At 48.3% G+C, this 13,056-nt stretch overlaps 1 protein-coding gene across 2 annotated transcripts in view; it reads left to right on the forward strand.

The window, feature by feature from the left end:
• The first annotated feature begins 6,299 nt into the window (after nucleotides 1-6,299).
• Nucleotides 6,300-13,056, forward strand: part of Sh3rf3 (SH3 domain containing ring finger 3) — a 261,535-nt gene continuing 254,778 nt past the window's right edge. For both annotated transcript variants that reach the window (XM_057751727.1, XM_057751728.1), the window contains exon 1: nucleotides 6,300-7,172. In XM_057751727.1, coding sequence (XP_057607710.1) covers nucleotides 6,621-7,172 — 552 coding nt within the window. In that variant the 5' untranslated portion in view covers nucleotides 6,300-6,620. The remainder of the gene's footprint in view (nucleotides 7,173-13,056) is intronic.

A 13,056-nucleotide genomic window follows, 5' to 3' on the forward strand; every position in this document is an offset into this window, starting at 1 on the left:
AAAAAAAAAAAAAGATCTATGTATTTAACCACAGCTCAGAATAAAAACACTCTTGGCAAAAATCAGAATTCTAATCTCGCCTCAGGAAGAGGCAAATATCTCATCCATGAAAAGATTCAATTACTCTTTCTCATGAGATTGATTATTCAGCATTAACTTCCCGTATCTCTCATACAATATTTCACAATTTCTTTTCTAGATATCACAGCAGTATTGTTAATGATGGACAGTCTCCCTTGAGTGATTTGAAATGTACTTCTGTCAAGATACATATTCATATATTAAATGTTATTTCATGTCAATTATGCCACGATTGTTCAGGTAGCTTTTTGATATTGTTTTCATTCATTCTGCTTATGACTATAATTTAGATCAAGGATTCTCTTTACTGTGTTGAACATGTTATCAGCAGAGTGTTTCAGCGTAATAACTGTCCTGCACATGCAAATTTAAGTGTTTTTAAGATCTTGAGCCAACTTAAACGAAAACGGTGATAGCTCCAGAATGAAGGAGAGAATTTATTATAAATTTTTTAGAGATTGCAAGAAAGAAAACGCAGGCAATTTCAGGATCATTTTTAGCACTCAGAAAGAATTTGAGATTTTTTTTCACAGTGCTATAGAAACTGCAGTTGGTAACAAGCATCAGCCCTAGGAAATGTGTATTGTTTGCAGTGGGATAAATGGTAATCGTTTGTTAAGATATCCATGGTTTAAAAGCGTAACGGAATGACCCGTTTCTCAGATTTATTACCATGCTAAAACCTTTCTTAATTTCCCACATACCCACTAAGTCCTGCGTAATCAGATGTCTCTTGGAAACCCCTTGGAATTTTCTAAAACTTTCCAGTTGCAGAGGCTGGTCCCAAAGTCTGGCAGAGGGAGAAGTGGAGGGTGGGACTCTTCCCCCAGGGTCCTCGTGGTGTGGCAGTCACATTGTCACTGTTCATGAATGAGTGGAAGATGGGGAGGAGGCCCAGGGCATGTTTAGCTGGCCTTGGCCCAGCCTGGCAGACAGGCTCTTCTAGGAGAAAGCCCTCTCTTGGGCTACCTTCCATCCAGGGTCCTTACCAGGTGGCACTGACAGAGATCACCCTGGCATACTCAGCCATTGGCCTGAAGAGACTGGGAGGGAAAGACTGGCCAGCATCAGCTACCTGCTTCGCAGACCTCAGGACAACAGGGGACATTGGACCAATCTGCACTTTTATTTGGATGGGTGATGGCTGTGTGTTCTGAGTAGCCCTTTCTAGGACAGGTCAGTAAAATAAACATAGGATCTTGGCCAAGGGCCAAGGAGGCTATGGTAAGGATGCTGCACCTTTCCCTCTGCTCACCAAGAGGCAATGGTGACAGGGACTCTTGTAAAGTCACAAAGAAAGGCCTTCTGGTCCTCCCCTGCCTCCTTTCCATCCTTCTGCCGCTTCTTCCTTACACAGAGAAATCCTGTTCATTCATTCCTTTTAGCCTGGCCTACACAGTGCAGCACCCCAGCCAGGGCAACACCCCAACCAGGGCAGCTCTCTCACAGCTTAAGTGTTCGGTGGACTGGGACTATTATCTCAGTAATAGAGTGCTTGCCAGTAATGCATAGGACCCTATATTCAATTCTGAGCCTCTCTCTCTCTCTCTCTCTCTCTCTCTCTCTCTCTCTCTCTCTCTCTCTCACACACACACACACACACACACACACAGTGTTAAGTATTGTCCCAGTGGGGATTCATTTATCTCAACACAGACTAACAAGACTGATCATCTTGTTAGTGACATCTTGCATAGTGAAATCTCCATCCCTTGTACTTAATATCTACATTGGAATTACATCTACTTTTGCAAACTTGAGAACTTTCCTCTGTCACCAGAATAAATGTTTGTATAGCACTAAGTCACATCTGTAAGTCATTGTGTACTCCGAAGATGGAGTAGTCTAAGCAAGTATGATTGATGAGACCCCCTGCTGCCAGCCAGCCCTTCTCCTCCTGTCCTTAGCTTATCAAATCCAAAGACTCCTCTGTGCCTTTCTGAGAAGAAACCTGACTTCTTTACTCCCTCAAAGTCCCATCTATCACCTTTAGTGAAATAACTCCCAGATTTACAACCTCCTCCTGACTTTCCAGAGATGTGGGTGACTCATATCCCTAACTGCCAGACATCTGCACCTCCTTATTTTTCTGATACCTCAAACTTGGTTCCGAAATAAAACTCATCTTATGGTCCTTTAAGCGGGTCCTTCTGGACTTTCTTTTTGGTCTGATAACTGATCTGGGAGCGTTGTGTGTGTCATTGTGTGCATACAGCAAACATTTTTTGAGAACTTACTGTGTGGACAACACTCTGTGTACAAGTGGAGAGGTTACAAACCAGAATCAAGTCCCGAAATAACTCATGTTTAGGAACGGGAGATGAATCCCCTGGGTTAGATGAGAAGGCGGGGCAAAGTCAGGATGGAAAGAACAGGACCAGCTTTGCAGGGGTTCCCATCTGCAGAAGATACAATTGCCTCGGAATTCCTGTGTCCTGGAGGCAAACTCTATTCAACACACGGTTTCATCCTGCCCTCTGCTCTCACTCAGCACCTCACTAAGGAAGGAACACACTCATCCAAGAAATGCTGTTTCATTTATGAATACTGCTTCCATTTCAGCATGGTGATGGCTGTCTCGTATCAGGCCCCTTCATCCATCACCTCTGGCTGACAAAACAGGCATCAAGTAGAATTCTCAGTTGCAAACAACAAACGGAAGCTTGGGATGATTTCACAGAAAGGAATTAATCTTAGAAAAACAGGGAAACTTACAGGATCCAATAAAGTCAGTAGAGCAAGGGAGGCTACAGCTGAGCTCATTACTACCATCAGGACCAGCCTGGGGATGCCAGTTTACCCCTTCCTGGAGATGCTGTGTTGCTTCTGCAAGCCAGCAGGTCCCAGACAGTGGGTCCTGCCACTGCAGACTAGCTGCCTTGTGATATCTATGGCTCTGCAGGCTGCATCTAACTTCCTCCCACCACCTGTCAGATCAGGACTGTCTGGGGACACATCTTTTAATTGACTGAGCCTAAGTGACATCTCCCCTCTTCCGCTGGAAGAATAAATTCCTATCTAGCACCAAGGGGAGATTGGAAGAAATAAGTTTGGGGTAGCCACAAGCCACACAGCCGCCCCACCCCACTTCCTTTGAGCTTTCTCTTCTTGGAGAACTGCTCTCTGTTCCTCCTAACTCCGAGGCTTGCGCCTCTAACTCCTTTATCCTTTCGTCATTAATTTCTGGTTCCCAGAATTGGAGATAATCTCTCAAATGAGGTCTGACAAGTCCGAGGTATGATGGAATTCTTTCGTTCCATATCACAGCCTGTTAACTTACATTCAAGTGTCTGAGGCCTTCAGGGCTTCCCTCGGCTGCCAACGCTATATGGATGACACATGTTGGCTCCTAGTATTCTTGTGGTTGACTGAATTCCCAGATATTTTTATATGAATGGCTGCAAAGCCAGCTCTTCCATCATTTACTTACATATTTGGCTTATTGAATATGTGCAAATTTAGCTGAGTAACCTAAAACTGTATTTGTAATACTTCAGCTATTTAGGCCACACCCTTGAATCCCTTTATGGACTCTCCTGGGAGTACAACAAGAACTTGAAACTGAAGGTCTTTGGGCTAATCTGGCCATGTATTTATTTTGGCTAACTCTGGGAATAGAAATTTTTGTCAACCACTGACCATCAGGAGCTATAAAAAGGCCTACAACCCTCTTCACAGGCAAGAAGAGATCACAATACTCAACACCATTTCTTCAGAACAGTGAATGAGCGGTTGCAGCAGAGGAGTGGTTTTCCCTTGGGAAGGCAGAGATAGCTCATCTCAGTCCCCACCATTGCCTGAACCTAGCTGCTAAACTGATTAGATTGCCCTGCCGGCCTTTGCGTGAGTTTGGCTTCACAGGGAGCACTGGCTGTGGTAGGTGCTGAAGGGTAAAGTGGACACACAGGAAGGCCAGGCGCTATGGGGTCCATTAGCTCTGTATTTCCTCATCCTCACTTTGATGACGCATCATGAGGGGCTCTGAGGGCAGACATGTCCTGGGCTCCCAGAATGGACATCTGTTTTTGCTTTCTCAGATGCTAATGCCGGGAACCCATACTTCCTTTTCCGGGTAACATCGGACGGGTGCTGCCAGATTTCATATCATATCTTGCTTCTGTAGACACTTGACTCAGAGACGGTTCACTAGCCCAGGCTAGGTGACAGGATTTTCAAACTTCTCGTCAGCCCACGACAGTATCAGGTGTTTGTCTTGTCAGTGGCTGATGCTAATTGCATGCTATACTGCTGGATCCAGTGCAAGCTTTGGCCATATTTTCTAGCATGTGGTACCTGGTGCTGGATGGAGGGCGGAGGGAACCACCACATACAAGGGGGAAGGGCAAGGTTCAGGGGACTCTGTCTGCTAGTGCAGCTCTATGGACCTCCAAGATGCCTCTTATTTTGCTCCTTTTAAGATTTTTCTGAAGTTAGTTTCTCTCTTGTATCCAAAAGTATCTAGGCTGTATAACCATGGACAGGAACTTTATTTTCTACCGATCTCCCACTGTGCCTGAGGGGTGGGATTACTTACCCTTTCTTGGGTTCTGATCAACACTCATGAGTCAGGTATTCTGGTCCTCTCACAGAAAAGACCTGTTTCCCCTACCTTACTCCCATCATAAGCTAGACAGACAGTCTTACACCCTCGCCAGTACTGATGTAAATGGTAAGATGTCAGTTGAGTAAACTATCTGCTTCCTGAAATTTCCAGACACTGGCAGCATGATAGGAACTTAGGGTATCTGAAAGTAGAGTGCCCAGGACTGCTTTCGAATCATTACTGAATGAGACCGTGACATTCTTTCAATCATTCAACAGATATTCCCTGAGCACCGGGCATGGAAGATACTATACTGTAAAAGACACATAGTTTATAGCAACCATTCTACAAGCATGTGGTCTTTATGTGTTTGGGTTCTGTGGTCACGAAAATTAAATCAAATTTAACGGCTTCATAAGAATGAGAACCATTTTGTTTACATGTGAAATGAAGTTAAAAAAACAATTATTTCGCAGGGTTGTTTCACAAGGTTGATAATATAGACATTATTCACAATTATTTCACAAGGTTGATAATGAAGACTATCTTGGCATTTAAGCATCGGCCCATTTTATTTTATCCCTAAAAACTAGGAAAGTGAACGCTCAGCTTCACAAACAACAGGACAGCTCGACCGGTAGGAGGGGCGTCTACATCACTTCTGATGTAGATGCCCTGGCATCTCCGAGTCAAGCATCATCCAGTCCGCTGGATCTTTGCTTGTGCCAAGCTCGAGAGTGTTGGGAACACAACGGGGACACCAGGGGGCAGCACACGGCAAGAAATCTTGGACGCCGACCGCAGCCCACCGCCAAACTTCCCTGCTGCTCCGGGTCCTTGTACGTACTTCCGTCGCTCTGACGCTCCCAGAAACCCGGGCATCGGGAAGGAGCGCAAATTCCCCCTCCTCTGAGCCTCACGAGGAAAAGCTGGAGCTGGGTTCGCCAGAGCACACCAGAGCGGGCACTGGAGTCTCTCACCGCGCCGCCAGGGGCGCGGCGCTCGGCCACAGTGTGCTGGCGCGTGGGCGGCGGCGTCGGTCTCACCTCGGTGATTCTGGAGAGGGCGGCTGGCCTCCAGAAGGAGTGGTCGCGGCCCCGGGGGCCACCCGTCAGCTCAGAGCCTTCCCCTTTCGCCCCAAGGAACATCCCCGCGCCTATACCCCCAGCTGTCACTTGTGCATGCTGGCGGGAGAGGGGACTCAAGCTCCCTGGAGTCGCCAGAAGGATGCCTGGGTGTCGGATGCGTCCCCAGGCTGCTCTGCAGAGCTGCCGAAGAAAGCAGTCGGGATAATGCTCCCAAACTTTCCTTCGCGGCCTCATTGAGAAGAAACGTCCCTTCCTGAAGCTCGGGGAGAACCCAGAGTCCGGCGTCCATAGGGGACAGGGCCAAGGCTGCGCAGGGGAAGTTCTCCGGAGCACCGGAGGTGGCCTAAGGGGAGAGCGCCAAGGCAAGAGAGGTGTCCGCTTCTCAGTGACTGTGACCTCTCCCCCCCCCCCCCCCCGCGCACGTGCTCGCGGCCGGGGAGAAGGTCCAGCCCGGCTGGTTGAGCGAGGCGGTGGTGTTCTGGCAGCCCAGGGTCGCATGGAGGCGCCGAGGGGGGCTGTGCGGCTCGCCTGCGGCGCGGGGGAGCGCGCACGCCGCACCTCGGTCTCCCCGGGGACCAGGCTGGTCTCTCCCCGCACTTCCTGCCGCTGGGCTCCGGGGTGCGAGCGGCGCGGCGGGACAGGTGTAGCCCGCAGTGGCCAGCCGCGAGTGTAGGAGGGTTGAGCCCGCTCAGCTGCCTGGAGTTGACTCGCTGCTCCAGGAACTCCGCAGGCGGGGTCGGCGTGTGTCACTTTGCAACACAGAGGCCATCGCTTCGGGCTGTCTGAGCGTCCTCTGGGGACGGAACCCTGCTCGCCCGGGCAGGGTGCAAATGCTCGCTATCCTTGGCGGGCCGGGCTCTGGCTCCTGGACTTAGGCGGCTCACTGGGCCCGCGCCGGCGCCTCCCCCATGCTGCTTGGAGCGTCCTGGTTGTTGGCGTCCAAGGCGGCGGCCACTACAGCTCGGAGCGAGGGCGACGACAGGCAGGGTGAGCAGCAGCAGGAGGCCCAAGCGAGGACTGACGAGGATATGGACGAGTCATCGCTGCTGGACTTGCTGGAATGCTCCGTATGCTTGGAGCGCCTGGATACCACGGCCAAGGTGTTACCATGCCAGCACACCTTCTGCCGCCGCTGTCTGGAGAGCATCGTGTGCTCGCGCCACGAGCTACGCTGTCCCGAGTGCCGCATCCTAGTGGGCTGCGGTGTGGACGAGCTACCCGCCAACATCCTGCTGGTGCGCCTGCTGGATGGCATTCGCCAGAGGCCCCGCACGGGCACCAGTCCCGGGAGCAGCCCTCCTGCGCGCCCGGGCCCCGGTACGTTCCCGGCGCTCGCCGGTGTTGCAGGAGGCGCGACCAGCAGTCCCCCGCGATCCCCGGTCTTTCTTCCAGCCGCCGCAGGCAGCTCTACCTCCAGTTTGTGCGACGGGGCGTCTAACAGGAGCGTGCCAGTGGCTAAGGTAAGAATCTACCCCAGTGACATGGCGTCACTGTGTGGGAAAGTGTATGCTTGTGCGCACGTGGATGTACGAGTAGTCATGGTCAGAGGCTCTTCCGTGGCCTACTGGTTTGTTTTATTCTTTAACAACTTCTCTGTGTTCCAGGGGCTCTTCGTAGCTTTCAGTTCCCACTTAACCAACGCTTGGCTACATCCCATCACAGAACCTCCTAACCCTTATCCCAAACTTCATGTGCACATCTAAGTTGCTTTCCAAGCGCTTAGAGCACTGTGCTTACACCTGCCCCCATGACCAATTCATGTGAACCATCCTCTAACTCTCACTAGGTGGATATGTCTTCTGACGTGCCAAGCTCCACCACTTCCATTTTGACTAGGCCTGGTCGGTCGGTCAGTCTGTCTGTCTGTCTATCTATCTATCTATCTATCTATCTATCTATCTATCTATCTATCTATCTATCTATCATCTATCCATCCATCCTGACTGTGAGTATCTGTCTATCTATTTATCCATGTATCCTGACTGCATGTATTTGTATATCTCTCTCACACTTTTGTTACCCTTCCAAATCCCCAGAAACAACCATCTTCCCCTACACCTCAGTCTTCCTCCTCGCCCTCAGCTCACCAGTTGGGAACTTACTGCTTATTGGTCCCCTGGTTCTGATTGCTGACAGGGAGCTGTTGGCCTCGTACCTGTCTGCTTAAGGGAGACAGGGCAGAGGGCAGAGTGGGCAGACGCGGCCACAGAATGACTACAGCTGTCTCCAGAAGGAAGAAAGCAGTTTGCCTAGAATCACCAGGAGTGTGTGGTCCTAACCTCAGGGCTTGCGGCATTCTCTTGCCAAGCCTGGGTCCTCTTAGGGTCTCTGAGGCAGGATTGTTATCCCACATGGACCGTTGTTTGAAATTTTCATTATTAGATTTTGTACACCTGCATTGTATAGACTTTACTATTTCTGTTTTAGTTGGAAGACTTTTTTTCTGGATGACTAAATTTGAGTTTTCTGTGGACTGGGAGAAAGGTAGTCAGGAAATAGTCCTTCCTTCTTAGGATCATCGCTGAGGGACCAAAATTTAAATTTGACTTTAGTTGTGGCTGAATCCAGCTATACACTCCATTAGAGGCTCAGAAGCTTTTCGTTCTTGTCGGTGTTGTTTGTAATCTAATATTACAATTAAAGGTTTTTATTTGCAACGTTTGTCGGTTGCTTCCTCCTGCTTCAGTAATTTTGTGGGCTTTGGAACTATGACTCCTCTGAGATGCTCAGGTGCTTTGATGACTGTCAGCAGACCTCGGCCCAGCTCACCTTGAGGAGTGAGGTTGGTCTGACGCTTACCCGGAAGCCTCTGATACAGGAAAGGCACAGCCTCGGACAACTCCTGGGACCTTACTGCTGTTCAGTGCGTTCTTTGGGATTTGTCCTAGGCGGAAGCTTGTAGCTTTAGCAATAGTGCTTGAGTAGAAGGAATTCGTGTTTGGGTCTTTACGATTTTGAGATGTTGGAGGTTGATGTTCTGGGTGGCCACGTACACCACGGTTTGGGATGTCTGCACTTCTGGGAATTTGAGAACGTGTCTTCTCTGTGTATGTCACCTTGAATGCAGGTTTTCTTTCAGTCGTCTCAAAAGGACCAAGTTCAGGTTTGGGGGGAAAGTTAGGATGAAGTCTAGTGTTATTTGGCCGTGTTCAGAGAGGAAAGTAGCAGAGGCAGAGATTGCAGTATTTGGAGCCTTTGTTCATTGATTTTTAGTAGTCACTGGGTTTCTTCTTGGTCAGCTGGAAGCCGCGCCTGCTGCCGTCACACTACCAATGTGGGGAAGCAGTGTTAGGTCTCGATGAGCAGTCTAGGGGACAGTGATGGGTGTGAAAGAGGAAGGGGCTGAAACTGCATGTCATGTAGGTGTCAGCCACCTGTGAACACAGTAGGCAGAGACCAGCTAAGAGCTGCCTCCAAACGGGCTCTTGGTACTCCACTGTCCCTAAAATATACATTGATGCTTTCTAGTGAGGCTGACTTCTGGATGTTGCTGCCTGTTGCTTAGTAAATGGATACTCATTCCACCGTTTAACAAATGCCAAATATGACCTAATAGTAACCTTAAATGTCACATTTCCCCTTTCTTGATTAGAAGTCCCTTGGATCTTTTGGGCTAGTGGAAATATGTGAACCTTTAAGGTGTATACATTATGGACAGGTATCTACTCAGCCTATCTCCATTCTTAACTCAGTTATAGCCAAATCTGGGGACTGCATCGGGTATAAAATGCACTGAAGTTCTGATTGGTTTCGTGCACAGGTCACAAAATCCTTTGCGTGGAGTCTCGGTTGTCTTCAGCATACTGGGGAGTCCCCTACCTGACAGATTTGAGATGACTCTTAAAAAAATCAGTTACTAATGCTGCCCCTAGAAATGTTGTACCAAGTTAGAAGTGCCATTGCCTAGTTTGGGATTATTGGTTTCTTTATCTGCTGCTAAATACTGCTTCTGTGTGGCTTCTTAAAGTGCTGTTGAAGAGTCTGGCTGGAAAGATACTGTAAAACTATTGAAAGTTTTATAATGTGTGCTAACTTTCTCAACCTAACTTGTTTATGGTCCTGAAAGTTTGTGAGGGAACCCCTTTGATATCCCAAACTGTCACCAACTGGGTTGTGTTAGGACAGTCTGAGAGTTCTATGAGGACTGGGGATGTGGCTCAGTGGCACAGCCCATGTGTAGTATGCCAGAGACCCTGGTTCCCATCCCTAGCAATCCAACAAACAGAAACAGGAAGGCAGTCAGGCAAACAGGGATTCTGCCAGAAGGGTATTATGGTTTCAGATTGAATCATTTAGAGATTGAGTTTTTAATATGAAGGATTTGGTAAAGACTTAAGTATATGATAATTCCTACTTTAACAAGTGCTTTTATTTTTGAATATTCTTTGCTTTTGTTTGGACATATATAGAACCTATCAACTAATTATATTGTGCCTATTTATATAACCTGTCTTGGTCTCTCGCTATGAACCTGACCAAACAGAGTGGGAAAAGAGAGGTGTTCTTGGCTCTTTAGGAGGCCATTACAGTCACTGGCTGATGTTTGTGCAGAACTCTGTGAGGTTGAGGAGTAAAGATGCTTTCACAGACTTAAACATTGGGGGAAGTTTAACAGTACCTTTGATGACATAAATGCGGGCTCAAGGGCTAATAACATAGGTTGTATATATTGTATCTTCCCTTCTGCCCCTCCCCTGTGCTGGGACTGGAACTTATGTATGGATACGGTGCCATGAGTTTCCCCGCGGTCCTGTATTGTATATATTTCTGGCTTGTTGTTTCTTCAGCAGTGAGACAGGGTCTCATGACATCCAGATTGTCCTTGAATTGCTTACATGTCTAAGCGTTACTGTGAACTCACCCTCCACGGGCCTTCGCCTCCTGGGTGTGCTTCATTCTGAGAGAAACCAGATAGCCTGCACGGTGGCAGGCAGCTAACATGAGAGCGTTGACCAGGGTAGAGGGTGTCTGAGGTGTCTGAAATAAAATTCACCTGATCCCTAGTCATCAAAGTTGAAGAGGTTGTATCTTTCCTTTTTAATGCTGCTGAGGGCTGGACACAGTAATTCTACCGACTGAATGGAAAAGTGATCCTTTTGTGCCCCACGGAGATTGATATCAAGTGCGTCACCTGTGTTAGGCTGTGTCCTCCAACCACAATCCTTTGCCTCTCTGTTTGGCAAACGGTCAGCCATGCCGGAATAGACGTGCTTGGATTCTGAAAGGAGCCAGAAACCCCATGGGGGTATCAGACAGTTGGTGACATGAGAACCTTGCTGTAGACCCATCACACTTTGAGTGTGAGAAAAGCATTTCAGAGGCAACAACGTTTGGTGCTGTGTTTTTAATAGTGGTTATTAGTGAACAATCCAAATTACTTTTCACCGAGCACCTATCATGTGTCGTGGGTTATACAGAATATTTTATCTATTTTTTTTAAAAAAAAAATGTTTTGAGACAGTTTCACTCTGTGGCCCATGCTAGCCACGAACCCTTAATCCTCCTGCCTCAGATTCCAGAGTGCTTGTGTTATTAGGCGTGTGCCACCATGTGTGAGCTCTCTGTTCTTTCCTGCAGCCCTGTGAGGTCACCAGGAACATAGATCAGAAAATCAAGAACGTAAAGCTTCCTTATGCTGAGTGGCATGCTGTTGGCAGAATACTGGAAAGATGAACTTTAGCCTGAGTGCCTCGCTGGCTTCGAGGAATCTGGCTTCAGCGGGATCTTCTTATTCCATGACAAAACTAGCTAACTGATAGACACGGTCCCAAACAGAAACAGGAGTGACCTCTTTATTTGGTTCACCCCAAATTAAACAGGCTTAAGATTGCCATTTCATCGACGTGGGGATTGTAGAGCATTGTGGTGGCAGGAGTGCCCCCTCATCTGCTATGGTCTGAGCATAAGTGACAGTAGCCCTGCACAGATCAAGCTGAGCTGCCTATCCTAAAATCCACACGTGCCCACCCTGCTTTGCAGCTGAAGTCTTACATCTAGCCTGAAACCAATTTTTGAGAAAGGCAGTGGCTGCAGGTAGCACCTCCGTGCGGCCACAGCCAGATCCAGAGAGAGGAAGGTTTCTCTCCAGCCTCTAAGTATACAGGCAGAGTGTGGTCTGGACACAGTCATAGACTTCCCTTGCGTCCTGGGACTGGTGCTGTACTAAGGCATTGTCCCTCACCGTCTTCTCTCAGAGCTGAGGCCCAGGACCTCCCCTAGAGCTTGTGGTAGTGTAGTCCTTACTGAAGAAGAGGTAGGGAAGGGGACTCTGGGACCTAAGGAGGGCACAGGCGCCAGGAGCTCTAGCACAATAGTTTTAATTCTGGCTTCCTTAATTTCTTGCCACCTCTCTGTGGGCAATTAGGTTACCAACATTACCAATGAGGTGTCCCTCCTGGGGTCCTGCTAGTGGGTCTATTGCGTATAGGAACCTAAGTTAAGGGTGTATGTGGAGAATTATTTGTGCCTGTGCACAGGGGTGAGAAAGAGAGGAAGGGAAGAAGGGAAGGAGGAAGGGAGGGAAGGAGGGAGGGAGAGGAGAGGAGAGAGAGAGAGAGAGAGAGAGAGAGAGAGAGAGAGAGAGAGAGAGAGAGAGAGAGAGAGATCATACTTTGCTTTTGGATTCTAAGTCATCCTGTGTTAAGGAGATTTGGTCATGGGCCCTCAATGAACATCTAAGCCCCATGGCGATTGGAGCCTGTTTCATGTTTTCCACTGCTCCTGCCCAGTTTTATCTTTCTTATTACAGACCGTGTCCCTGATCTTTATAAGCATCATTAAAGTGAAGAAGAAAACCCCAACGACACCCCCCCCCAAAAAAAAAGAAAAGGAAAAAAGCAAAACTGCCATTTGCTTTAAGAAGGACAGCAGGAGAGGACCGTTTTGCTTAGCTGTGGATCCAGCTGGCTGTGGCTGCTCTGAAAGCAAGCTCTTCTCCTTGATCTGCAGGAAAGAGAAAGCTCTGCAGTTGCCTGGGACTGAGCAGCCCCCATGGTGGGTGGGGTCGAGGGGATCTGTCCCATTGTTTTCTTCTGCGGCCCTTTGAGCAGGGTAGAATCGGTTCTCAGTTATATGGTTGTTTCTGATGAGTATTGTAGTTCAGCCTGCATTTCGTTTCTGTCTTTTCCAGCCAGCACAATCTTATTCCAGGCACCTTTTTGAAATAAAATATCAGTGAACACTTAGCTCGGTGAAAGTGTTCTTCATGGGGTCTCTGGAAGAGGCCAAGGTCAGTTTTTTTTTTATCAGGTTTGCTGTGCTTGGGAGAGCTTCCAATTTACTGAATGAGAAATGCATACTCCATGGGCATTCTATTGGAATTTTAATTAACCTTTAAAAATAGGC

Source organism: Chionomys nivalis, chromosome 19 (genome assembly GCF_950005125.1).
Source record: "Chionomys nivalis chromosome 19, mChiNiv1.1, whole genome shotgun sequence".
Classification (NCBI taxonomy): domain Eukaryota; kingdom Metazoa; phylum Chordata; class Mammalia; order Rodentia; family Cricetidae; genus Chionomys; species Chionomys nivalis.